We start from the raw sequence: 27,957 nt of genomic DNA on the forward strand, positions 1-27,957 counted from the left end.
ACTCACAGTTTCATCGGCTGGCAGAGCAGAGAGAGCTGCTGAAGAAGATGGCAGCATCCCGCTCCTAACCTTCCAGCTGACCCAAAGACCTCCTGGCTCACCAGGTGGGTGAACAGCAAGAAAAACATTCATGCATCGCACACATCAAGTGCTGTTGTGCATCTCAGAGCTGACATGTCTTTTAACACTTCTCCTTTAATCTATAATACCACAGTCCTGAGGGAGCATGAAGCAGTCGATTTGCCCTGCTTGCTCAACTGTTTTATGCTTCTTTCTAAATTACACGGAGATGGTGGTGAACAATTAGATCAGGGTAGTCTTAAAGACATGGACAAAAATGCGATCTCGAAATTCAGTGTTGTTTGGAAAACAGAAAGTTATTGCAAAAGTGCCACACAGGCCAGTCATCATCACAATGCTAGCCTACAGGACATAAATAGCACGGAGTTAGTGCATTCGTGTTAGCACAGGACCCAACCACACCCTCTGGTTGAATACCCATGCGGGAGCCATTCCAATTACCTAATGAGTGATTATTGAGTAGCTGCGCTCAGTTTTATCAGGAAGGCAAGGCTGGTATTTCTGGCACTTGAAAAGAGGCAGAAAGCAAATATTAAATACTTTGCCTGACGTCAGTGACTCTCCAGCTGTAGCTCTTGCCAAAGGCTGCTACTGATCTGGAGAACTTGCTTTTGGGGTTGGTAATAGAAAGACCATCAGGATGAGGATATTTGGTCTTGTTTTGGTTGACTCTCTCCATATCAGCATGCAGACGCATTACAAAACGTGGGACAGATACTGCAAGTGTTGATTCACACGGGCGGCTCTCAGGCAAACGTCTCACGTGGTGAAAGTACAAAGCGGTTATTTTGCTGCACACACCTAAGCACAACTTACACCCCCATAAACTACAGTCGCTGCTTAATGCAAACACCAAGCTGCCTTTCTGGCAGCCTCAGCTGAAGCCTGGCTTATTTCACTACCAAAATAAAAATATATATCCACATGAATCAATAACAAAACTCAATGCCTGCCAATACCTCCCCAGACTGCAGTGCAGCAGTCCTTCTCTTTCCATCTAGCCCACACAACACAGCTCATTACAGATGTGTTTCTGGCACAGCGGCAGGCGGTTTTATTTCAATTTTCAGGCTGCGTGTATTTTCCCCTCCCAGCTCCCCCTGACTTTACTCCTCAGAGGCTCTAATGATTTAATCAAGGTCTCAAATTCTTATCTCTACCACGTGGTTAATTAATACGGATTTTTATTTTTATGAGGATGAATGGATTCTTTGTCAGGCCTTTTTATAGGACTCTAAGTGACCTTGGTTTTATCTTGTCCTAGTTTACAAGATATCATTGACCCAGAATAGAAAAACTATCAAAAAATCCTGATCATTTACTTCACTTTGGGCCAAAACTCACCAAGACACAAAGTAGATCTGAGAGAACAAAATAAGAACCTGCTAATCTGGAAACATCCAAAATCTATCACATTTCACTCCCCATTTTAAAGCTAATCTTCAGAACAACTCTTCAGAAAGGAATGACATAGAAGAAGTGTGTCACACAGACTAGCTGAAAATCAATAGGTTCTGCTAGACAATGACTGTTTTATCCTGTAACAAGCTATCAGCCAGTGCTACAAAATAGGCTGATCGTTAAGAGCTGGAGCACGGGACATGACAGGGACTGCAGCAGGGACCACAGCGGCGCTGAGTTCTCCCAGGAGGAAGAAGAAGAGAAGGCAGAAATGTTGCCAGCCATGGTTTCACTCTCAGCCTTCCTCTAAGAGTGATACAGAAATGCCAGAGTTAAAATTAACCTCCTCTCCACAGCTGCCGTTCAAGCCTTCTTTCCTGACCTGGGAGATGACTCCAAGGAAACTGCTACCTCTCCCTCAGCAGCAAGCTGGGGGAAGCAAACCATGGCACCGCAGATGTAGCCTGTCCATCCATGCCTGTTAAAAAACATCAACAAACAGCAGAGGTTTTCTTCTATCACGAGGACTGGTACCTCACTGCCAGTGAACCATTTACAACTGCATGGCCTTATTTCTTTTAAACTCAAGCAATTATTTGAAATTAATGAACACAGTTCTGTCTGTCACCCTCCCATCTCTGTTTTGAGGGAAGGAATTACCACTTGTGTATGCTATTTTTCCATCTTCCTTCCACCCTTCAAGTCACCCAAGGCTACACATATAGGATCAAGCAATACAGCTCAATGGGAACAGGAGATCAGAAGGTGGTCAGAAGCTGGAGTACCCATGTGTGTCAGGGTAAGAAAGTTTGTGCTCAACCAGCTCTAGCTTGAATGCCCATAGATAGCCGGGGTATCTTTTTGGAGCATATATTTCAGTTTCATCCAAAATAACCATTTCCACACTCTGATGATTCAGCAAAATAAGCTAGAGGATGGCCAGCAGGAATAACTTGGAGAGCTCCTTCCAAACACCACTCCTACTATGATCTAAAACACCTAGCAGGTACTTGAGTAAACGGTAGGAACTATCAGAAGGATTGTTATGTATTTGCCAGCCTGGAGAGAGGGTGAGGAATTCACCCCCAGCCCATTACACTGTTTCTTCCCTTCCACCCCGTAACACAGCTTCATTTACAGCAGACAGGAAAGCAGGGGAAAAAAGAGTTATTTCCAGCATTTATGTTCTGTGACATGGTGTTAAGCAATTAAAAACAAACATGGTATTTTTTTTCCTCAAGATTTAGTGGCTTATCCGAAGTCCAATGAACGGGATGAAAATATTTCCACAGAAAAGGATCTTTAGAAATCCAAATATTGTATAAGCTAATTAACTACTACGTGTCTGTGCAGCAAGTGGGACCTTTCCTTTCTATGTTATCTCCTTTCAACCTCCTTTTCCTTTTGAAAGCAAGTTACCCAGTTTATCGAAAGTGTTGCTAACTCAGGAAGCCTGTTCGAACTGAATATTGCCCTCCTGGCTTTCTGAAATATTTTTGTTCCTCTCACTGCCAGGATCCTGGAGCAGCTCTGAGTCACTGCTGTGTTTACTACCACAACAGCCCCTGGAGTGAGGCACTGCAGTACTTGGGGGCACAGGCGGAGGCTGTAGGTGAAATTCTTCAAGAAAATAAGTCACATCATTTAGATATCAACATACCTTTACAGATAAGGGCTTAAGTGGCTTTTCTAACATTTTTTTAAGCAATTCAAGGTGGAGCAGGGACTTGAACATAAGTGACCTTCAGCATCCTATAGTGGTGCCTCAGAAGCAACCCACTCCTTAGTCACTGCAATGCCAGTTTTTAACCAGTTATGCACCCAACAATGCCTTTAACAAACTGAAATTTATCCAGCAGGGAACACATTTACCCAACAATGCCATCTATTTTTTTCATTAGGCATGATAAACAGACAAAAATAATACCCATGAGTGATGTTTTTTTTCAAGCCAGTCTCATGTGTTGGCTGCCTCTCCAGTCCCATCAGCCCCGTCACATGCCGTGACGCCACACAGTTACGGGAACTGCAGACCAGCTCCTCACCCAGGCAGCATAAACAGGGCGTAAATTGCAGTGCAGCTCCTACAGGAGGTTTTTGATTTGTAAAAACCCTTGAAAAACTGTAAGCATGGACTTTTTTGATCATTCTGGTTAAAAAAACAACAAGAAGCAACAAACAAATGTGTTCACCAGCCTCAACAGATGAAGCATAAAGCTGGAATGAAATTAAAAAAGAAAAGGTTGGATAAGAATTATTAGTATCCCTGACCTCTGGAAGAATTAAGCGTGCCTCAGAGAGAGATCCTCCTTTAAGTCAATTACTTGGAGATAAGTGAAATCTACTACAAGTTCCACAGTAAAACCCATACATACATATCACCGCATTTAATTTCAGTTGAAGAGAAAATGGATTTTTGATCATTCATAACGGGTATGACCTAACTGCATAAGAATAGCATAATTTACTTATCTCATTAAACATTCTTCAAAAACAGACTCACCAGCCACTTTCTTATGTTATCCTTTGGGTTACAAACAGTAACATGCACACAGGTCAATAAGCAGAGCCAAAAATTAAGACCCCTGCAATTAATCAAACAGTCAAGCAAGTACATGCCCCAGGCTCTGAGAGCTAAAACACACACTCTTGTGTCTGAATTAGCTCAGCAAGTATGGAGAGAAAATGGAAAACATTCTGCACAGGCTCGGTGGAAAAGGCCACACCTAGGGTCTGTTTGCTGTCCCAGGCAGGAAAGGGAAAGGATTTGTGCATGGGAGGGAAGGTGAAGGTTGCATCGTCCCCCAGGTAAAGAGATTTAAATCCTGAAAGCAAAAAATATCTCCTGCTCCAGAGCAGAACAAACCTGCTCAGTTTCTGATGTAGCCATTCAGTGGCTGCACAGTCCCCTCGCTGCAGCTCCATGATCACGCTTGTCAGCAAAGCAGTCATCACATCTCCAACAGCTCTCAAAATGCCAAAATGCTTGTCTTAGCAAAGGAGAGGTTTCTCCTCGTTTCAGGTAGCTGAAAACAATTTTGGACCCCAACTGTGCCTTTTCCATTTAGAGAAGGCCAACCACCAGGCTGGACATGTCTTTGGGGGAAGCTATGGGAGGAGGAGAGACAGGACAGGACTCTTGCACTACTCCTGTGCTCATGGCCAGCCAGCCCCTGAGCTCCTGCCTGCTCCCTCTGTATCCGCAGAAAAAGTGGCTTCAGGTTCCAAAGACACGCCACAAAGGGGGAAAGCATTCTCTGTTCACCAAAACGTTTGCAGCCTGCCTGGCAGGAGCAACCCTTCCCTTAAATATTTCCCCACAGAAGGCACCCAGAGCAGATCCCGCTCCAAGCTTTTTGCCTGCACCGTTAGGTGGCTGTGAAAGGACACGAAACAGCTTTGCAGCTGCCCTAAGTTCTGCTGCATCAGAAAACTGGGAGAAAGCAGAAAGGTGCTGGAGGAAAGGGCACAAATAATGTTGATCTTATTCTAATTTCATTTTATTATCTAGGAAAAAGGGAAGGAAAAAAAGAACAGAAAAAGGAGCCCAAGTCCTGACATCATGCAATTTCAGTTTTCTTGGCAGGGAGGAAGGAGGGTAACTGTTTCTCTTCTGGCTGTTGAGATCATCTTGAAAAGTGGAAAAAAGTTAAAGAGCTATAAATAAATCTTTAAAGATACATATATAAAGGTTTATACTCTTGCTGCTCTTACTTCAGCCTCATGATTTTGCAACTACCATCATCATTTGGAAATGTCTGGAGTTGGGAACATTAGAAACCGTATTGCTTTCATTTCTTCACCTATTTTCTTCATGTTTTTAAAGCTTCATTACATCTCCTTAAATATTTAGCTGGAAAGAAAGATGCATTAAGAACAAAATTGCATTTTACTTCTATTCCATGACTGTCTTTATTGTGTTTTTTAGGCTGAACACTATTAAGAAAAGTGAATGTTCATCCTTGAACGCTCTTCTACCTGAAAACCCACTAACAGAAATCCCACTAAAGCAGGTTTGTACAATTTTAAGCCACTGGCATTAATTTAATAGGCTTTGTATAATAATTAGATCTACTAAGAAGTAACCTCTTTATTAGTTATTTTAAGGTGGTGGTTCTTCCCCGCTTCCCTTCCTTTTCTTCCCAAAAGTGCAGAGGTCTCCTCACAGAAGATTTTGACCTAAATCACAGTCAGATCTTACCTAAACAAAGTGTTTGGTTTTACATACAGTAGAAAAAAAGAACTAACCATTTTGTTACATTTTTAGGCGCGTAACTTCACAATTACAAAACTGAATGGTTGATTAGGACAAGATCCACTGAATGTGCCAGACAAGCACGGTAACACCCCTAGATGCCATTCAGAAATAATAGAAGATTGAAGAATTCAAATGTGGAATAAAATATGAGCAATCCAGACTAAAACTCATACCTACTTTTTTCTCCTGTGTCAATTATTTACACATAACTCCAGTTATGCTATTATACAACAATGAATATACTCTCAAGTTATAACCTAACAACTTGAGAAGCAGATCATAACCAGTATTACAAAAACCTTTAGTCACCCACTAAGTGAGCTGCTTTTCAAGATAAGAGCAGCCTTTTCATGAATCCGACATTTCTCTGACATTTGTCCTGGTGAACCTGACGATTTACAATAATCAAAGTCTGTCTGCTTTACAAATCTAATCCCAAGATTCTTATCGTGTAAAACAACAAACAAAAAAGCACAGCTTTTCATTGAGTGACCCTATTATTATTTGATCTTTTCTACCATCGATCTGCAGGTAAGTTTACTAATGGTTTCTGTATGTCATGTCAGGGAACATGTTTTCTGTGCTTCATCACAGCTGCATTTCCATTTGCCTGTTTGACCCAGACACATGCTGCAGTATCACTGCTCCATACATCAGATGTGTCTGCACCATTTGTTGCATCTTCAGTCATTAGAAAAATTGCTTATGCCACTTATAAGGGATCTCTCCAGCGTCCAAGCACACACAGCTTGGCTCCAGATTTGCACTGTGTTCATGTCAGCATAGTCTAGGAGCTCAAATTATTACAGCATAGAAGTATTATTTAGTCATTTCAATTTTAATAAGCAGGGCTCTTTTAATTTAGATTTTGATCAAAAAAATACTACAACATATCTGACTTTTCAGAAAATAGCATTATAATTTCAAAATAAAACTTTTGTCTAAAATCCCAAGTAACTAATTTGCTATCTACTGCCTTAAAACTAGACAGTGTTTTCCAAATGCAATTCTTGACTACCAAAAACTGAGTTTGACAGGCACAAGAAATGTGCATCTGACTGTGCTTGGTGCTACAGCCAGTCTTGCTCCTGCTAGGAGTTTTTGCTTGCTCTCCTGGAAACATAACACTGAAACAAATGGAAGAAAATTCACCATTAAAGACATTTGGCTTTAGACCACTGTTAACACTCACTCATCAAAACACATGGCTTCAATGACAATATTAATGCAAATATGGATTGTAAGTGACTTGTAAGAATATTCTTTTGCACCATCTGTCTTAAACATATTTACTCTCAGCTAAGTACCATAGTCATTTCATTGAAAGTGATCTAAAAGGAAATAGCTCTGTGGAAACATGATTTAGCCCATCCATCCTAAAATAACCAGGCTTTAAACACATTCAAAACAGGCTTTCCAGCAGTGCTCATCCTGCTGCCTAGACTTGACTCCCCGATAAAACCTCCATGAATATTTTCATGAGTACCTTCAGAGCAAAATCAGTCTTCCCAGGAAATTCTTATAGAATAAAATTAAACAGGAGATTAAGGAAAATGCAGAAAGACTATCCAATAAGCCAGTTCTGATGCACTGATTAGCTCTTAACTGTACCGGTAGCTGCCATTAAAATAGAACAATTAAAAATCACTTTGTGAGTGCTTGCTTCACTCAGTAAGTGAAAGCAAGCAAAAACAAGATACAGCTCATTGCAAATAAGGATGAATGATGAAAGACTTTGACCTGTAGGAAATTTGTTTAGAAGCCACAAAAATTTTCTGCTTGTTTTGGCCACAAGCTATCTTTCTACACGTGCATGTGATAAAGTAATAAGGCTGAAAAATAAATAAAACAAAAAAAAAAATGAAACGAAATTGTACCGTAGTTAATAGCCTCATTAAGGACAGCTCAGTGCAACCAACTAATTGTCAGCTAATTGAAAACAAGGAAACTAATCAAATACCACAAATGTTTTCATGCTGGCAATTCCCTTGAAAACAGTTTACAGTAACATGTATTCTGAGTAACAAAGCATAAGAACCAGTGAGAACATCTGCACCAAAAAAGGCAACAGCTCTGAAAGTACCATGAGAAAGTACTACGAGAGCTGTAATCTTTCATTTCTGATCTGAAATGTTTTTCACCAAACAGGAACATCAGAAAAGAAACGCTGACAAGAACAAACTACACTGATCATAACACTAGTTTTATATTTTAACAGGTTTCTCTGAATTTCCTTCAACCTGTGCATGGTCACAGGTTTTACCAAAACTCCACATTATAAAAGGCACAGAAAACTACAGTCACCTACCTTGCAGCGATAGATGGAGATCATCTATTTCGGAGGAAGCCTGCTCCTCTGTTGAGGGAGATGACTGCATTGATGCCATATTAAATCCTATGGAGACTCTTCACTCAATTTCCAAACTGAAATTATAAAGAATAAATAAATAAACAAACAAATAAACCAGTAGAGTTTTACATTAAAATTGCTGATATCAAAGATAAGGCATACACAGAGACATGGGTTTTGTTTGGGGTTTTCTTCCCTTGGTTTCTGTAGCTCACACATAATAAAGTGTGGTAATGTTCCTACTGCATGAATCAAAGTTTTTGTCCCTTGGCTTGCTCACTTTATTTTTAATGGGGGCCAGCAATACTCCACAATACAAACCACAAACTTAAGTACACCTAGCCATCAAAACAAAAGCACTATGATTAGGAGAATTTAAACTTTGTCACTTTCTTTAAGTCAGATTGGCAAAGGCGCACAGTGCCTTCAGCAGATTTGCTGCTGACAAACCTCCAAGGTTTTCTTTAAATCTTTGTACTTTTCTTCCTGCCCAGATGATTGTTGCAGAATGTAAGCAATGAATGCAGAATCTGCAAAGATTCAGTTGAAATGAAGAAGCAGCAGTTAACACAAGTGGATAATCACAACTGCTGACTCTACCTGGTACTTTTGTTACTTCTCATCCCCTACGAATGAGTCTTTTTTTCTAGCTTCTCTATTTTCCTCTTCCTGGATACGCTCCCTATCTCCAACGCAATTTCTGTGAATGATACGCTCTGTCTTTCTTAAAAGTATAACACCATTTCTGTTACTGCAGTAGTAATATTGTTCAATTTACCACTGTAGGATACTGAACTAGAGGCTCTTTTTTTTTTTATGAAGAACTTTAAACAAGTTCAAAAATTAATAAAGCGGAAAATTAAATAAGCGCTCAACTTAAACAAGCTTTGTTACCTAAAAACCTATACCCTTTCCATCAGAAGTACTAGGATTAATACACCAGATGCTAGCAATTCATTCATACATCAAAATACAGGGTGTGAATAGATGAGTGAAGAAATACAACATTAAAGAATGCCAGTGAAATTTTCATTCAGTCCCTTGTGCATATGATTCATGATGCAGTCTCTGGTTACTCCACTGTATACTGTTTTTCCTCACTCCCTGCACAGAAGGAACACCACTCATTTAATGAGGAGCTATTCAGTGCTTTGTTTTCCTCTTCCTGAACAATGCACATCCTTGTGCTTTATTCAAGAGCTGCTTTGATGACAGGATTGTTAAGTTCCTCACAAGATTCTCTGTGGCATTCATCACCACAGTATCTGCACGCTTCACAAACATCAGTCAATTCACGTTTACAGCACCTACAGAATCAGGGGTTATTGCCCACATTTTATCAATGACAAGCAAAGGTACAGAGAGAATAAAGGGGAAAAATTTGCTAATTTGACTCTGGTTTTCCAGTGAAATAGATGCTATTTCATATGTGCAAAGTACTGATTCCATCTGTGGATACCCACTGTTTCTGCAAGTCATCACTAACTTAAGAGTAAAATTCAAGCCACCAGATACCAGAAAAGGGAAATCTAGCTGGGGTAGGTAAAGATAGGAGCTATCTAGATTATCAGAGAAAAAGGAAAAAATAGTTTAGAAGAGTTTGGCTTGCTTAGCCTAGCAAGAAGTGGAGGAAAAGGACTTCTTAATTTCTGGCAGGCACAAGAACAAAACGGTATAAATAAATCATGCCTTGAGGTTAGGATGGAAATCGGAAGAAGATTACTAAATACTGGGTTCTAACAAAGGCTCCCAACACATGCAACTGCCACAAAGGCCTTACGTGATTTTAAAATCGGAATAGTTCAGAAATGGACAATATAATGTGATTGCTTTTATTAAAGGACATTGGTACTCGCAGTCATGGAGATCTCTCAGAAGTCTTCTGTTCCCAAGCTACGAGTCTCAAGTCAGACAACCAGAAAAAAGGCACAGTTAGCTGCCACTGATAAAAGTTGGGGTTTAAGTGCCAAAGCTAGCATCTCACACGAACTCAAGGGTAGGTGTTGGACAAGAATCCAGTTCTCCCAGCAGCACTGCCTATGCCCAAGGCTACACAGTCTTTCCTGGGAAACTCCTTCCTTTGCCTCTCAAGATCAAGCAACACAAAACCAAATCCTAAAAATGCAAAATGTCAGGCAGCCCTATTATTTTGTGGTTATCACTGTATGTCTTGAATTTGATTTTGTGATTTCCACCTGGAAGGTGGCTAAGTAAGCAGAAAGAGCTAAATGGGGGGTATGTAAGCAAAAGTCAAACCACACCATCAGACCTGTTGCTGTTTGCTCCCAGGGCACAGGCAGTTACCCGCATTCCCTCTGCCGTAAATTTTCCAGTGACAAAGTGTAGACCTTCGGAGATATCTAAGAAATAGAAAAGCTGGGCAACAATGAATCCACAAGTGAAAGCAATGAGCCTGACTGAATTTGGACCTAGGGTGTTTCGAGTTTATTTGGCAAGGTTTTGGTAGCAGGGGGCTGCAGGGTGGCCTTTGTGAGAAGAATCCAGAAGCTGCCCCAAGTTAGATAAGGGTCAGTTTCAGCCGGCTCCAAAAGGGACCTGCTGCTGGCAAAAGCCAAGCCAATAAGTGATGCTGTTTGAGCCTCTGTGAGAGCAGATTTAAGAAAGGGAAAAAAATAAAAAAAGAGTGAGGAGTGAGAAGCAGCCCTGCAGCCCCCAAGGTCAGTGCAGCAGGAGGGCAACGGGTGCTCCAGGCAGGCAGCAGCAGTTCCCCTGCGGCCTGTGGAGAGGCCCCTGGTGGAGCAGGCTGTCCCCCTGCACCCATGGGTCCCACACGGAGCAGATCTCCACGCTGCAGCCCGGGGAGGAGCCCCCGGTGGAGCAGGTGGATGTGGCCTGGAGGAGGCTGCGGCCCATGGAGAGCCCCCGCAGGAGCAGGCCCCGGGCCGGAGCTGCAGCCCGTGGAGAGGAGCCCACGCTGGAGCAGGGGGCCTGGGGGGAGCTGCCGCCCGTGGGGGACCCGTGCTGGAGCAGTTTGCTCCCGGGGGATGGACTCCGTGGTATGGAGCTGTGTGGGGGCAGTTCTTGAAGAGCTCCGTGAGGGAGCGATGGAGATGAAGTGTCAGGGAATGACCGCAGCCCCCATTTCCTGTTCCCCTGCATCGCTTTGGGGAGAGGAGGTAGAAGGTGGATGGGAGGAAGGTGTCTTTAGTTTGTTTTTAGTTTCTCACTGCTCTAGCTTGTTAGTAATAGGCAATAAATTACATTAATCTCCCTATGCTGAGTCTGTTTTGCCCGTGACGAGCTGGTGATCAATCTCCCTTATCTTTATCTCAACCCTTGAATCTTTTCCATCGTATTTTCTCCCCCTTTCCCTTTGAGGAGGGGGAGTGAGAGAGCGGCTGTGGTGGATCTTGGCTGCCCCGCTGGGTAAAACCACCACATAAGGTTATAACTCGGATTGGGTGCCCATGTAAAGGAAGAGTGATAGGACTAGAAGCACAGACACTGACACACCAGCATAAACCAGAAGCAAGTCCCAAAACCGTGAACCAGCCCCTGCAGCTCTGGAGCATGCACTCAATATCAGTTACAATGCATGTTCTCTTTCTCTTTAACATAAGTTTACTCTCATTTTTAACCTTATTTTCAAGTAAACACTGCTTAAGGGTTTTCTTTTAAAGGCACGCAATGCAGCACAAAATCACCAACAGCGAAAACACACGTATGTTTAATGCATCCAGATCTGAGATGGTGACATAGGCAGAGCCAAATCATGTTCACCTGCCTTGCTTAATACTAAAGTCATTGGGAGAATAGTCCAGAGAAAAGGAATGGGATCTGGCAGGAAAATTCCTCTATGATAATAGGAAAAGATGCAAGAGCCATGAACAGCATCGATGGAAGTTTCAGGAAAAAAAAATAATGCAATTTTAACCTTACTGTGACCATTCCTCCTCTGTCCTCATACCTTGCCAGCTACAGCAACCACATAGTTGACTTTACATCCTTTTATGTCCTCATATGGAACTTAATGTGATAGGACCCCAATATTAGTTCAGATCTCTGGACATTAAATTGGTAAAAGTTAATAAAGTTTTCAGGTTTTAAAGAAGAAAATATTTTAAATTTAAAGCATTAATGCTTTGAGCAGGGGATGTTGGACCAGATGACTTCCAGAGGTTCCTTTCAAGTAAACTATGGCACATGATCATAGAATACACATAAATGGAAAAAAAAAAGCATATGCTCCCATTCTGTTTTAAGGACAAATGAAGGCCTCCCTCTTTATCCAGAGAACGGAATACACTTATGCATCACCTTTTTTTTAAACACAAAAATCCACTCAACAAATCCTCAGTGCAGGTTATAAAACTGCAGTTTTCACTGCCCTGAAACCATCCTTTCACCGTCTAAAACAGCACACACATTTTACCCTACCTCCGATTCCTGCCCTGTCCCAGCAGAAGACTCCACAGCTGCTTTGAAAGGGAAACGCACACACTGCTAGAGGACATACCTGCAAGGATTAGTATTCTTTAAAAGGTACACAGGGCAGATTGTCTGAGACGGGATTACATGGGGACAATACGCTAGTCCCTTTGCCCTCCCCCCCAAGAAATTCATTCAAATAGAGCATGTTAAATGTAACTATATCATATCCACCTCCAAAGAGTTTAAAACTGTCAAGATATTGGTAAAAATGCCTAGGAACATTTTTCATAGGCTTTACAAACTACCACCTTCTCTACTTCATATTTCAGTTGATTATATTGTTTTATAACAACTCGATGAACCTGAAGAGCTAAACCAAATCCTTCAGTCCCATGAAATACCAAATAACTCTGAAATATATATATCTGTTGTGCTGAAAACATGAAAACATGCCCTTTCATGCCCATTTTTCAAATGAAAACATGCCCTTTCAGGGAGATAAAACCAAAGGTGAAGAGAGTGCCCTCGTCTTTCCATCTTTCTGAAGAGTCTGGCGTTAATACAGGAAAGCGTTTAAGTGCTTACACCTTGGGATAGTCCATGAAATAACCTGTGAAGAGCACAGAGCCAAACAGACAGCTCCACGAATGCTGGGACCTTGTTTCCAATGGGTTTGTTTCTCGCTGATTAAGTGAATTGCTGCTTAGCTGTTGCGTGAGCTCCTCCTGTCTTGGACACAGGAGCAGCCACGCAAGCAAGGAGCATTACAAATGTCCTACTCAGAGGAAAAGCTTTTAACTGGTGTTTTCCAAAGGAGCAACTTCTTGACCACCTGAGCTCAACCTGCAGTTCAAACGGTTCAATCGCCAACAAAAGCTTTCCCCGTGACAAGGACACTTACAAGACTCAAACCCAGGCTTTCCTCTAGTGGGTATGGGTAGGGAACTTCTTCCCCTGCCTCCCTAGCTGCTCTCACAATGGACATCTACGAACATTGGTGGAAATTGGATCAGCACAGTCATATTGCATAATTTCAACCTAACTTCCTTGGAATCTCTCTTCATTTCTCATATTCAGCTGAAATTATTCAGACAATTAAAAAAATATAATGGCTATTTACACACAGACATAGGCACACTGACAGAGAGACAAAGAAACCTACGAGGAGGAACCAGACTGGAAATCTCAAGAAACTAACCTAAAAATAATCATATCTCAGCCTTAAATTCCAGAGAGATCATCATGAGAATAGACAATACTGATTTAAACACCACATCTCCAGTAAGACTTAAGTCCCAATGAGACTTAAGAGATGCTCTTCTTAATCAGTCTTTATAAAACCATGCTTGTCTCAGAAGAAAGGGGAAAAAGCTTCAGATGGATTTTGGTAGATTCACTAGCAAGGATTTCATAGCCTTCATGTTTCAGTTTGGATCAGTGTGGATTACAGATTTCATCCTTCAGTTACTCCAATCACAGAATGCAGTAGGATTTCACCATATTAAAAAATAAAATAAAATAGCAGTTTAAGAGAACGCTCCTCTACAGTGAAACTACTGCTGTTTTTAAAACAATGTGTACATCTGCAGTTAAAATATAAATGCACATTTCATTAATTCTGAAAACACAAAAAACAGTAGTGCACGCTAACAAGGAAGCAAGATAAACTAGCTGGCGTGATTTCCACACTGCCCCATGTCCACAGAGAGTTACAGCCACATCCTGCACGTCCCTGTGTGCGCTGCAGCCTGCTGCACAGCTGTACCCTCAGAGTCCTCCTTACGAGCCAAACTTGGAATCCCCTTGCACGACTTTAGCTCACAAGCGCACTCCTTAGAGCTGAAAGCAGCAGCTACTCTGCAAACAAGCCTGTCTCGAGGCTGGTGAGCATTATAGCCCACTGCCGGTAAGTCCCTACTTCAATGTTTTTGCCTTTGCAGACGCATGCCCCATATTTCCCCAGTTATGTTGGCTACATGTTCTCCATTGGTGTTGCAAGAGGAATTCCAGTCGTCTTTGCAGGGCATCTCGAACCGCTTGTTTTTACTTTTCCTTCTTTGAAGTGCCACTGATTATTTATGACCTACTCTGGGACTCCAAAGCCTTTCCCTCCATAGAGGCCTCTAGATGTAAACTGGAGGCTGCTCCTAGCAACAGATTATTATTACTCATGTCTTCAGTCGAGCCAACATCATGACTCAAACAGCAGATTTTTATCTTTGGTGAACGGGCCCAAAGGAAGTAGAGCTCCACAATGCAGGCTGACTGAAGACCCTTTTCCTTATTAACTAAGACCTTAGTTTATTTGGCATTCAGGGAGAAGCAGTAACATTCAAAATTGCAAGTCCCAAGCCTTGCAAAGTACTGCTGGACCTTCTTTTGGCAAGCAATCCTTCTGTAAGTCTGTCACTGTCTCCTTAAAGGCAAATTGCTGGGATCCAAATCATGATAATATGAGCTGAAGAATTATCAAAAAAAACCTCTTTGATCAAGTCTGGGTTTGGGTTGTGTTTTTGTGTGTGTGTGTGGTTGCTTTTTTTTTTCTCCCCATTTGTTTGGTTGTTTTGTTTTCACAATGTTTGTTATTTTCCCCTCACTTCCAAAGTGCTCATACTGCTCTTAAGTCAGAGCACTTCCCACAGCACTGAAGTTCGACGGCCACACTTCCTACCCAACCTCCTCAACGGTTTCACCATTTTTAAGTACCAGGTTTGGGGCTGTGGGTGCCTGCGTTTTCCAGTATCTTTCCACTAAGACATTCTCTCTGCTGAAAGTCCGAAGCGAAGTTCATCCCTTTCACATTTAAATTGCTTGCAAACGTTGCTCTTGTGGGTGGCCTCAGATTGCATTCATGTCCACAGCTGGAACAGGATCACCCTGCAAGCACATTGATCCCCTTCTCTTCAAAGCCAGATCCCCAGGCAGGAAAAATCAGAACACCACCATTGATAGATCCGTCCTGCTTTCCACTACTCGAGGAGCTGACTACTCTTAGAAAAAAAAAATATAAATTCACAGAATCACTGAATGAGGGAATGGCTGAGGTTGGAAGGGACCTCTGGAGATCACCTAGTCCAACCCCCCTGCCAAGCTGGGTCACCTAGAGCATGTCGCACAAGGTGGCATCCAGGTGGGTTTTGAATATCTCCAGGGAGGGAGACTCCACGGCCTCTCTGGGCAACCCGTCCCAGTGCTCTGTCACCCTCACAGTAATGAAGTGCCCCCTCGTATTGAGCCAGAACCTCCTGTGCTCCAGTTTGTGCCCGTTGCCTCTCGTCCTGTTCCTGGGCACCACTGAAAAGATTTGTCATCACCCAGTAAGTGGCACATCCTCTGGGCTTTTCTGGAGGAAAAAGGTGGTCTTCCATTAGGTTTCCATGACTTTCAAGGTGATAGGGAAAAGAGGCTATAGCTTTCTGATCCCACATAATACCCTACTCCGATCAGACGGGTATCAGCCAGTCCTTTAAGAAGTGGCATTAGAGACACCCTGGACTGCCTGGGACAATGCTGAAACCAGTTCGGTCATGGGTGTTGCTAAGCTCTCAGTAGCAGGAGATGAAGGAATCAAAAAAGACAAAGTTTGGAAAAGGCTGAACAACTCTGCTCAGAAAAAAAAAAAAAAAAGCCCAGAGAACACTGGATCTTCAAGAAATACAGAGATAGACACAAAACTACACCCCATTGCCGCAGAAATAGTCTTAACTCATGTGAACCGACACGCTGAAATTATATGCACAAGTAAGGACTCCTCCAAACAGTAAGAGCTGAAAGACCAAGACATTTCTTATTAGTTTATTTATGACAACCAGCAACAGCGCATTTTTCTTATCCAGGGACTTCCCAGTGATCTATTTATAATCTTGAAAATGTGCCAGGACAAGCGCATGAGTATACAAAAGCAATACCACTTTTTAAGGCCAGCAAATGTTGCTGGTTTGTCTTTGATTTACACATCTGTAATACTTCCTGCTACAGAAGCACAATGGATCTTCTCATTGCATTAATCAATTCCCAAACGCGGTTAGAAAAGTGTCTTTCCTGACCTTTTCTGTTTTTTGTGGGTGGCAATATATCAGTCATCCTGGTACAATTACACAGTTTGAAAATGGCAATAACCCCATGCTGTTGTTAACACACACACAAATGCTTTTATTAACAGAGCTAAGCCTTGTTCACGCATGCATCATGCACCTCCATGGGTCAAATTTTACGAATTTGCTTGCACTCAGAACAAGAGCCTGTCTCACATTTATCTGTTCCCAAGTGGAAATGCAATGCTGAAGCATACTTTAAAAAGTTGACGAAAACCTGTATTTTTAACTGGTTTCCAAGATTTCTGCATCATTAATAAAAACAAGAACTGCTTAGAACTCAAAGTCACAACTGTTCGTGCAAAAAGAGAGATTGATAGGGCTCGGAAAGGGCTCAGAAGGCCAATGCCATGCCCAGCACACTGCTACTACGTAGGAAGCCAAAAATACCATGGTGACTTCATGCCTTCACTAAAGTCACGGGCTAGGATGACAATTCAATCCCTAAGTCACAGCCCAAAAGCGCTCCCCCGCCCAAACCTAGCTGTGCACTGCCCCAAAGTCTCCAACTAGGTGCAAAAAGCCATGCCAGTTATATGGTGCGTTGCTGCTGCTGCCACACAGCCCGAAGGAAAAAGCTTTTCCAAAGCAGGGCATGGTCGCACGCTTCCCTGCCGCTCCATGGGCTGCCCGTGCTGAAGCTCCAAGGCCACCTCCCGCAGATAAGAGTGCTGTGGGGAAGAATTATTGTAAAAATAACATGAGAAACACAATGTGGCCTCGGATCTGGACCTGGGAAGCACATCCAGTGCATACCCACCTCTTCCTACCCACGCCGTTCGCTACCCTGGCGGGCACGCTCCATGCTGCACTTGCCATGGGACCTGCTGAGGCTTACGACCGCAGGAGGCCTCGATGTGACTGTTCCTTGGCCATGACCACGAACAAAGGATGGTGCTGCCTTAAAGCAGCTACGCACTGTAATCTCTCATGGGGAAATGATGGATCACATCAGAGTCCAAGAACAGCATGGTAAGGAATCCGAGTTTGACTACAAGTCAATCATTTTAGCTTATAAATACAATGGCCGAAGAAAAAAATGTGGTGGAGTAGCTTTTCCCCAGCTCAGCTATGGTTCAAGATCAACTAATGTTACATCAGCCCTCCTTTGTCAGCGGGCGGCAGACAGAACGGGTGAGTACCAACAGGCACTCCCTGATCGTGCCTTGGACCCTGCAGCCTGGGCTCCGGGCAGCACCAGAAGTGTCCGTGCCAGGAGGGACCAGAAGGGCAGGCTTGGTGGAAGATCCCTGTGGGGATGTGCATCCCAGGGCTGACCCTTTGAAGAACAAGCTCACCCTTGGGCAAATGCCAAGGTGGGAGTAGAGTGAGTAATTTACTGTAGGGGGTAATTTGGAAGCCCACAAGTGGATTTAGACACCTACCAGGACCCTGCAGGAAGTTTCAGGTGAACCTTGCCATTCTCGAATCTTCACTGTTCCTATTGTAGCAAATTCTGTTCAAATCACTGTGTTAAATTTGCTGCTGATCAAACGCAGATTAAGTGCTGTTAAAACCATGCCATCTAACCTTGCTATTTACAAAATAAATCCTAAACTGCTGCTACATTCAAGTTGTGTAAAATCTTATCCGCGCCCCACAAGATGAAAAGCACCGTCGTTTTGCTCCTAGAAGCCCCTCTCCATCTGCAGATGAAAGCTGTCCCTGCGTGACGGCAGCCAGGAGCAATCCCTGGGCTCCTTTTGGCAGTGGGTGCACCGCAGCCACCGCAGTCCCAGCGCCGTGGGGCACGGGCAGACCTCTGACCTTCGGGCGTGCTGCTCCCATCCTGCCAGCGAACGGCTCCGCAAGCAGCTCATCGCAGCCCTTCCTCGGTGCTTCCTGGACCCGGGTCGCTTCTCACAATTGGAAGGGAAGGGGCAGGGCATCGGCTGCAATCACAGCGAGTTTAACTCTCACCGAGGGGACTGCCTGGTCCGAACAGACTGGAAAACACCGCCTGTTTTCACCAAGCGCACTGCAATAATTTTGTTCTTTCATTTATTTTACTCATCTTTCTTTCCTTCAGATTGCAACTGAAATTCTTTGCTTAGTGTCTTTGTAGAGACTCATAACCAGCCTCCCATTAACGCTGAAACCACTTTACATGGTGTAAAAGGTATTTAAAATAGCACTAAGTAGTAATTACACCCACTTTGTATGAATGACATTATATTAATGGGAATCGGGCTCCTAGTAATATTCTGCCTTTGAAGGAACACAAATGTTTCCTTCCCACTGCCTTCCTAATTCCCTTCTTCCCTGAATAAAGGAAACAGTCAGATGGTTAACAAGCAGATTATGCTGTTGAGTGAACCTCGCCTAAGCAATAAAGGCCTGGAGTTTCCCAATTAAATCATAAAGCTGTTCTCAGTCAGGAGGATCTTTCTGAAAAGCAGTAAGCTGCTTTTTCAGGACACTAAGAGAAGGGAAAGGTGGGGATAGCGGTGATCTAAATGCAGGAGTTTTCGCTGGGGCAGGGCTTGCTCTTACAGCAACATCACTGGAAATGGCAGCGCAATGTTTGCACAACAGACCTCAGCAGACAGATCCATTGACGGTGTCAGGAGAGGGGAGGAAAGCGAAATGCAATGTGTGTTTGGGAGCCAAATGAGACAGGGCTTGTCTCATGCGAGTCCTATCTGCTTTGGCAGTATTCCTGTAAAGATCACGGACTTGTTTTGATCACTAAACATAGCAGAGAAGAGGAATCCTGCTGCAAGTAGCTCTCCGCCAGCGCTTGCTGCTTTACGCAGACGGAAGGGGAACACAAAAGAGAGGTTTGTCCAGCAAACGGCAACCGAAGCTTGCCAGCGTCTGAAGGGCAAATTACAATTTTAATGATTGGTCCTAGCCTGGCGGCTGTGAATTCATCAGATTCTCTCTCAAGCACGTCCAGCCCGGGCTGCAACAAGGCAAACTGCTGTTTTTCCCCACACACCTCTGTTCTGACCCAAAGGGGCTGCCTCTCCAAAGAGCAAGCTTCTCACTTCCACGTAATTCTTTCCGCTGAAATTTCCCTCAGAAATGCAACTGGGGGTCTTTTTAGGCACCTGCCTGTCAAAACCTGCATGCTCACATGCCTGTGTGGGTTTGGGACATGTGAAAAGAGCCCTTCGACCACACTTTCTCCCACACTGGATGTTCAGGGACCCTCCGTGGTAGGAGAAAATCAGCACTTTGCTCCGCGAAATGGAGCACTTTTGTTTTCTGCTTACAACAAAATGTCTTTTGCTTTGCTTTCAAAGAATTAGTTGCTTTAGGAAAAAAGAAGAAATCCACACACGAGGCCAAATTTCTAATTTATAGCATAGTTTCAACCTTCAGAATAACTTTTTGTGTGCAGTGAAAACCAAGCCAAACACCCGTATTCCTACCAGTGCTGCTGCCAGAGAGGGCCAAACAGCCAAACTGCGCAGAGAAAACCCAGAAGAAAGAACTTGGTGCTATACGCTAACCTGCTAGAATAAATCACAATACCAACAAAACACAGTTGCAATTGCAAAACCGAGGACTCCAAACTGGAAATAGCTCAGAATGAAGGATGCCTTACTTGTTTCGTGCACTCCCCCTCTGCATGTGCAGGACGAGAAGTCTTCTCGCCAGGGCTCGAACCACGGAGCTGCCCAGCTCGCTTTCTTTTAGAATCAGGATTTCTTACACCGGAGACAAAACAGGATGAACGCCTGCGAGCCCTGCGCATCTCCCTCGCTGAAAGGCAGCAAGATTACTAACACCGAGTTACTTATGGACAAGTTCAGTCAAGCAACAGAGAACGTGCGTTGCGCAAGCACCGCCGCTGCGCCACGGCCAAGCAGGTGAGGTAAGCCACGAGCCACGTCTGGCATCCCTGGCCAACCCCAGCACACCAGCACGTGTTTCGGTACAGTTTTCTCCCAGAGACACCATCCCAGATGAAAGTCCAGTAAGGAGCTGGCATGTGACCACGAACACGCGTCCTTGGCACGGGATGTGCCTCGGTTTCCTTACAATCCCTGCACAGCTTTCAGTACAGTGAAATGGTGGGCTGGCTTTTCTGAGAACCCTTCCAAGAAGAAACGCGTTAAGAGTCCCTTCCAAACCATTCGCAGGGGAAGCCTTCGCCTGCAAAGGATACCTACAAAGCCTGCCTGCAGCACCAGAAAGGCACAGCCGCTCTGCAGGAACACCATCTGCTCACACCTTCGTTGCTCAAGTATCTGCTTCCTGCCCCTCAGAAACTGCTGGGGTGCCCCTGGCACATAAATGGGAAGAAGATTCAAATTTTTCCCTACTCCAACATGCAGCCAGCTGTGCTCTTACTTCCCTCTTACAATAACAAGCTCTGCCTCCTCCATCCCAGGGGTATTTCATCAGCAACATCCCACCCAGATCTGCGTAAGAAATAGTTGTGCAAACAATCTATCAGAAACCTTTCTTTCCCTCCCCTTTTTTAAAAGAAAAACAACTGTAGACCTGTCAGTCTGCTATCTTTGAAACCACTTGTTACAGTCCAAGTGGTTGATGAAGCAGGATGACAATACCAGGAAATACCTGGAATTGATCTTCAATGTTTATTTTTGGAGACTGGCTTTTCTCCCAGCTCTTATTTAATAGGTTGCTCCTTCCCTCCTCTTCCCTTTTGTGCTCCCTGGAATCAGATTGCAATTCGCTTCACCTCTTGGAGCTCAAGCACAGACCCCCTACGCAGAACTTTAGGATTCAGATCCAGGCTCGCACAATATGCTCTTTCTATTCCCCTGCTATCATATTCTTTCTCTCTTATCAAAAAGGATAAGGGAATGCTCTGGTATTTGTCTGAAACTGGAGATGCAGCCGATCCATTTAACGCTCAGTACTTGCCTGTACTCCCTCTCTCTGTTAGACCAGCAAATTCCTTCAGCAAATTCCCCTCCAGACACTCAGCTCACTTGGCAGAGGAAGTCTTTCTGCTGCAAATTAGTTCTCCACACAGGAGACAGTTCATCCTTACCCTCCGTGGTTCACCTGTGCAGGTAAGTTAAGCTTTCTCCAGAAGAGCTGGCACTTTTTTTTTTTATCATGCCACTAAATAACACAGCAGCAGCAGCCACGCTTCAGGGCGGACCAGGTCACAGCTCCCCGTGAGCCTCCAAAGCTCTCCGAGGTCCAACAGTATGTTTAATTGCAAGTTTCATATAGGTCAGTTTCAAGAGTTTCCATAGATCATTAAATAATCCTACATGCTGCCTTACACTGCTGCAAGCCTGAAGTGAAGCAAATTTAACCCTGAAGGTTAAACCCTAAGGTTTCACCACTTAAAAGCACGCATGCAATCATTCACACCGGCCCAGCGGACACACAATAATTCAGCTGTATTAACACCTATGTCATTTTGCTAGCTCCTTTTACAAAAGGGACGGGTACCTACCAGGTGCCATCCGCCAGCAAGAGCCGAGCAGCCGGTGTCCCCCCTGGGACAGTGGCAGGTCGCGAGGCAGCCGCAGGGCGCACGGGCGCACCTCTGGGAGCCTGCCGTCATCGCCACTGCCTCCACCTCTGCCGCCAGCCTGCTGGGCGACCTTGAAAAAGCGCAAATCCCCCTTGGCCCCTTATTTATAGCAGAAGATTGTCTCTTTCTGAATCCGCTGAGTGGCCAGGGGAGGAGGACGGCGCCGTGTGGGACATCGCTGCCCGCTCCCTGCTCCCAGGTGCAGCCTTCCAGGCTCCACCGCCCCAGTCCACGCAGAGGCTGGGTCTGGCAGAAACGAGGACACGAGCAGCCCTCCCAGAACCTGCGCTGTGGTACGAGGCGCTCTGGCTGAGGATCAGCCCTCCTGACATTAAACAGCTACAACAGAGGTGCCTCCGTGTGCCTCCATTGTTTGGACAGTGGAGAAACAATGGAGAGAAACAGGCACTTTTAGGGCAGTTTGTCCGGTGTATTTTTAGACGTCCAGTTCAGCGCGGATGAATCATGGCCCAGAAGTGTTTGTTCCTCTGTGGTGACTATGAAAGGAGTCTGGACAACTGTCTCCCATGCAGACAGCTATGCTGTAGTTCGGCGAGACGAATCTCACACTTAAGCTGGGGGAAAGGACATAAACAAAGAAGCACTCCTGGCTTTCCACAGGGGTGAGAAATATCGCCTCCACCGGAGACACAAGGTGCAAGTGCCCCATGCTTCCCTCCCTCGTAAACTTCTTGCAACTCAACAAGACGCAACCGCCTTTGCTGAGAGAGCTTAGCTTTGCTGGAAGAGCCTCGTTTAATCGCTGACCTTCAAGCTTTCATGGAATACTCCTCCACGTTGCTCACTGCACAAGAGTTTCCAAGAAGCAGGGCACGTTGCTCGTGGGGCAGCTTTCATTTCTCTCCCTGTATCAGTGGTTATTAGGTGGTTATTACCAGCACAAACCAACCCAACGCAAAACAGAGCTCTCGCTAACACAAACCAACACAAAGCCATTTCTGAAGCTGTCCAGTTCCAGCATCTTTACAACCTCTTTGTGGTCAGCTGTACATCAGCCGCTAGCCACAGACCCACAAGGCACGGTCAGCCGTGCGTTCTCCTCTCTGCCTCCACCTTTTCCCTCATCATTCACCAGCTTCTTGTGTTTCTCCTGGCAACCAACAAGTCAAATGACCCAGAAAGTAAAACTTCTTCCTGTACAATCCACATTTCTGCCTCCTCCCTACACTTTCATGAAAGTAATTACAAGTGCTTTGTTTTCCATCTTAATTGTCATTTCCTTCGATAGAACTCGCAGCCTGAGCCTTAAAGCTCCAACACTTCATACTATTCTTTCCTCTTTTTCCCCATCCCCGGCCACAAACAGTACTGCTTGTATCAGGGTCAGCAATTCCTTCAAATCGTCTCCAGCCAATCTGCACGGCTGCATTGTGTGGGGAGTTATCAGCAGGCTGCAGGAAGGCAAGAAAGCAAACATGCCTCCCTGCGAGACACCAGAGGCATGGAGTGGAGCTCTGCCCCACTTCCCCTCCTGTGGGAAGATAACAGCCTACCAGCCCTTTCCCCGGCACAGATTTCTTTTCCCTTCCAGCGTGCTCAGCTAAGCGAAACACAGGTTTTTCCCCACTCCCGCTTCTGCCCCTGTCCTGGCCCTGTAGCATCTCCATAGAAGCAGCTTTCTTCATCTTCTGCTGTGAATACGGTGAGCTAGGTGATCCATAGAGGCTGTCTTCTTCATAGCCTCACCAGCACCAGGATTTGTGTCCTGCCATCCATGAGGACCCCAGGAAGCTGGCCAGAATTCGCAGACCCTCTTTAGCCTTCCCATCGCCACTCTGCAATCCTTTTGCAAACAAAATGCCCCAGACATCTTCCCCCTCCCGGCATTACCCGAAGCCAAAACGTGTTCATCCTTCACAGCAGCAACTCGCTGCTGACACCCTTCACGCTCCACGGGACACGAGTCAGTCCAGGAAGGGTAGGCAGTCAAATCCATGTTCTGTGGGGTAATATACACTATCAGTTTATGATGCGTGGTCCAGCAGCTGCAGGTGCTGCTGTAATTGTAATTTCCTCCTTCTCCTGGGCAAGCCACAGGTCTGCACAGGAGGGAGCCGGGTGAACGTGGCCTGGACATGCCGCTTGTACTCTCAGACATGTATTTGTGATCCAGACCAATTCAGCCTTAGCTGAAGTAATAACCTACCCCAGACCTAATCCCAGTATCGACCCTCTCCACAGAGCACAGCTGACAAAACCCAGATAAACCTGATCTCCCAGCAGCTGCGTGGCCACCTCTGTCTCAGTTACAGGAGTCTCCCACCCACACTGGTCAGGGATGAAACTCAGGCAAAGGAAGATTAGGTGAGAGGTATATGAAATGTCACCTTCCCTTTAATCACGGCTTATAGATCCAGTCCCAAAGCGTTACTCATACTGCTCCACACTCCACACGTATAATCCCACCGACTAATCCGACTGCTTGTTCAAACAGGCACGTTGCTGGGAGTGTTCCCTTGCGATCGCTGGCTCCCTTTCCAGTGTTTCTCCAAGTTCGCAAGCAGAGACTACATCCTCTCCCACATCTAAAGCCCCGTGACAGTTCAAAACAAACTGCAGGAAAGCTAGGGAAAGTGCGGTGGCACACATGGCACACTTTCAAAACACGAAACTTCACAACCAATTGGTAGGTTCTCTCTCCACCGCTGCCAGGTAGTGCTGGGGAAACACTTCAGTTGTGGTAAGCAGCAGATAAGCATCTCTTTGCGCATATACATATAAGCATCCCAGCTGCTAGACTTTTAAAACCAGTATTCACCGTGCCCCAGGGAGGAAAAGGAATGGGGTAGACTGGCTGAAAGGCACAGCTTCTCTAGTAAGAGGCTGGATCATCCCTTCGCATCTCCCTATACAAAACCGGCCATTGAGAGTCCAGATCTAAAACAGAGTCGCAGTTGCTAAGAAAACAGCGCTGCAAACAGATGTCAGGAGATGATTCATGAAGTAAGGGCATATCCCTGTACTACAGATAAACCCAGATGAATGGGGCTCTTTATACCTGATCTTTCAAGCTGTGCCTCTTCTTGCCCTCTTTGGGATTTCTTCTTTCATTCATTTATATATTCAGATGGTGAAGAAACCAAATGGAGCTGAACTCGATCTTTATGGAATTAATTACTGGTAAAGGGGGGGGTTACAATGCTTACAATGAACTTCGTAAAAGGGCTAAACTGTGCCCATTTTTCCACCCAAACAGAGACTTCTCAACACAAGAATCAACTGTGCCTAAAACCTACCAAAAGAAGTAACATAAAATCCCCAGTAAAACACTGCAAAGGAGGGAATAGTAGCGATTTTCCTTTTGCTACTTTCATTTTTAACACAAAACTAACAGCCAGGGAGATAAAGCATTTTAAACCTATTAGATCATTAAGGCATGCTGCTTCCTGAATTACTTTATTGTGTCTATGCTTAAAATCTTTGCCTGACAAATAAACAAAAAATAGCTAGCGCACTCCGGGACCGGCTGTGTGCTGACACCAACAAAGTTCTCATTTACTTTAATGAACTTTTGATGAGATTTAATTAGAGGAGAGAAGTTCCTTTGCTCCTCTTAAACTGTCCTGCTCAGTTCTTACTAAGGTCTGGTAGCAACGGCACTTAAAAAGCAGTTTTCCGATGTTATTTGCAAACAGCCGTTTAAATAAAGGAGCTTTGATACAAATAGCTGTATAGCTCTGCTTAGACAGCTACAGTAAAAAGCCAGTTATCGTTCGTCACCCTTCGTGATGAGGCAAAGAAGAACAACCACCATTTATACACTTCTGAATACGTATTTGTACAGCATCTAGCACAAGGGGGACCCAAACATTGCCACAGTACGAATCCGCACAGTGCTCACTGCAGTCACCGCTGGTTTTTCCCTCCAAGCTCCCGTGTGCCACTGCCTATCCCCCTGGTCCTTGCAACCCATCCCCATCCTCGCTGGCAGGTGCTGGGACCTCTGCTCCCCTTCCACAGCAGGTCCAAGTGGCCCCACAGCACCCCTCCGCTCCCACCACAACGTGCCCTGCGTTGTCCTGGCAATCTGTTACTTCAGCTGCCCTGATTTTGACGTGAGGTGGCTGTGTGAGTGCCCATGGCGTGGCGGGTACTGTTACTGTGCACAGAGTTAGCAGCCGCCACCGTGCTCCTTCCCGAGCTGTAAAACAGCCACAGAGGGGGCAGGAGCCCATGGCTCAGCTCACCAGGAGCCAGAGGCCACGAGTGTCCCTTTTTCAGGTATCGCGTTTCGACCAGAGGCATAAACAGAGGTTTTGTTAGCTTGGCCAACAAACAGTTGCAATAACTAGCCAAGGTCCTGCACATGGCACTTCTGTCTTTGCTTGTCCTGTGATGGGAAAGTGCTCCTGACAGCAGAGATGGAGAAAAACGAGCGAATGATGGAAAGAGGGGGCAGAGGACAGGTGGGACACGGAAAGGGGAAAGCAGAGGCACGAGGAACACGCAGCCACTGAGCTGACAAAGGATGGAGAGGCAGTGAGAAGCCCTCAAACAAACTCGCCCAAAGTTTTCTGTCTGGGTGTTTCGAGGAAGTCGAGAAGGACACACCTGCTCTGCCTCCCTGCTCCTGTGGCAGCTCTCAGGCAAAGAGAGGGGACAGAAGAGGAGTGTTTGGGGGGACAGGGAGGGGACCGAGCCCTGGGTTTGTCACAGAGGAGTCTTCCCTCGGAGCCCTGAGCCTGACTCAAGTCAGTGCCAAGCCAGGGACCACCATCCCCACACGCTGCACCCCGGGTGCAGCGGGGCAGTAATCAGTGACTCCTGCAAGAGCAAGCAGGGGGTGCCCGGGAGCCGGGATGGAGGCGAGGACGGAGAAGAGAAAGGAGCCCACGAGCAGCGCGGGAAGCGCAGACAGGGCTCGGCGCCTCACCCAGGAGAGCAGCACAGCCCTGGCGCCGCCAACACAGACCCCCTCACAGCACATCGCTACTTTTCGCTCGGGAGACAACTTTGCCCCAACGAGCGCCCACAGGGTCTCTCCGCACCGACTTCGGGAGGGACGCCCCCCGTCCTCCCCCCGCTCCCCGCCGCCTCACGGCGCCCCGGGACCCCCCCCCCCCCCGGCTGTCGGGAGCCGGGCTTTTGGGCGACAAAACCCTCCCGCGGCCCTCCGAGGGAACAAAGGCGGCGGGGAACAAAGGCGGGCAGGTACCGCCGCGGCGGAGCCCAACCGAGCCGAGCCGAGCCGAGCCCAGCCGCCGCTCCCCACACAAAGGCGCGGTCGCGCCGCAACTCGGGGTGCCCGGCGGGGCAGACTCACCGCGGCGGCGGGTCCGGGTGGCGGCGCTGAGGGCTGGGCGGCGGGACGAGGAGGAGGAGGAGGAGGAGGAGGAAGGGGAGGAGGAGGGCCCAAGCACCGGCCGCTCCCCGCCCGCGACCGGGAAGGCGGCGAGGCCGCAGCCCCCGCACCCCCGGGGCGGCGCGGCCCGGCCCCTGCTCCGCCTCCACAGCCGCGGCCGGGCGAAGGAGGAGCGGGCCCCCGCTGGGCTGGCTGGCCCTGAGGGGGTCTACTGCGCTCCTGCCAGGCAGCGGGAGCTGTTTTCGTTTCACGCGGTTTTGTTTTTGCCTCCCATCCCGGCCCGAGCAAGCTTGCTCCCTCAGCAGCACTTGCACCCTCAGCTTGCTCCCTCACCTCGCTTGCACCCCTCGCCAGCCCCAGCTGTGGGACTTGCCGGTGTTTTGTCCCCCGGGCTGAGCAGGGCACCGCTGTTCCCCCTGCCCCAGCCGCTGGAAGCAGGCAGGCAAGGCCACGGTGTGTGTGTGTCTGTGTGTTTGGGGCGAAGGGTCGCGCTGGAGGTAAACAAGGGCACGGAAGACGCGTCTGTAATGATAAGAACCGTTCTCTGGTCTGGGATGGTCTGGGCTCACAGATGATACAAAGAAGTAA

At 46.0% G+C, this 27,957-nt stretch overlaps 1 protein-coding gene across 6 annotated transcripts in view; it reads right to left on the minus strand.

Annotated features, from left to right (window-relative positions):
* SYNE2 (spectrin repeat containing nuclear envelope protein 2) overlaps positions 1-27,490 on the minus strand; it is a 187,598-nt gene extending 160,108 nt beyond the window's left edge. For 2 of the 6 annotated variants that reach the window (XR_013951889.1, XM_080593985.1), the window contains exons 1-2: positions 27,331-27,490; positions 8,049-8,164 (exon numbers count right to left, since the gene is read on the minus strand). Coding sequence is in view for 5 of the 6 variants with exons in the window: in XM_080593985.1 (XP_080450111.1) it covers positions 8,049-8,127 (79 nt within the window). In the remaining variant the exon portion in view is untranslated. Of the gene's footprint in view, positions 1-8,048; positions 8,165-20,129; positions 21,049-27,330 lie in introns of those variants that run through there. The other 4 variants (XM_080593984.1, XM_080593982.1, XM_080593986.1 and 1 more) reach the window with 3 other exon arrangements.
* Between the last annotated feature and the right edge of the window lie 467 nt (positions 27,491-27,957).

The sequence above is a fragment of the Anser brachyrhynchus genome (assembly GCF_964034855.1).
Source record: "Anser brachyrhynchus genome assembly, chromosome: 5".
In the NCBI taxonomy this organism is placed as follows: Eukaryota; Metazoa; Chordata; class Aves; order Anseriformes; family Anatidae; genus Anser; species Anser brachyrhynchus.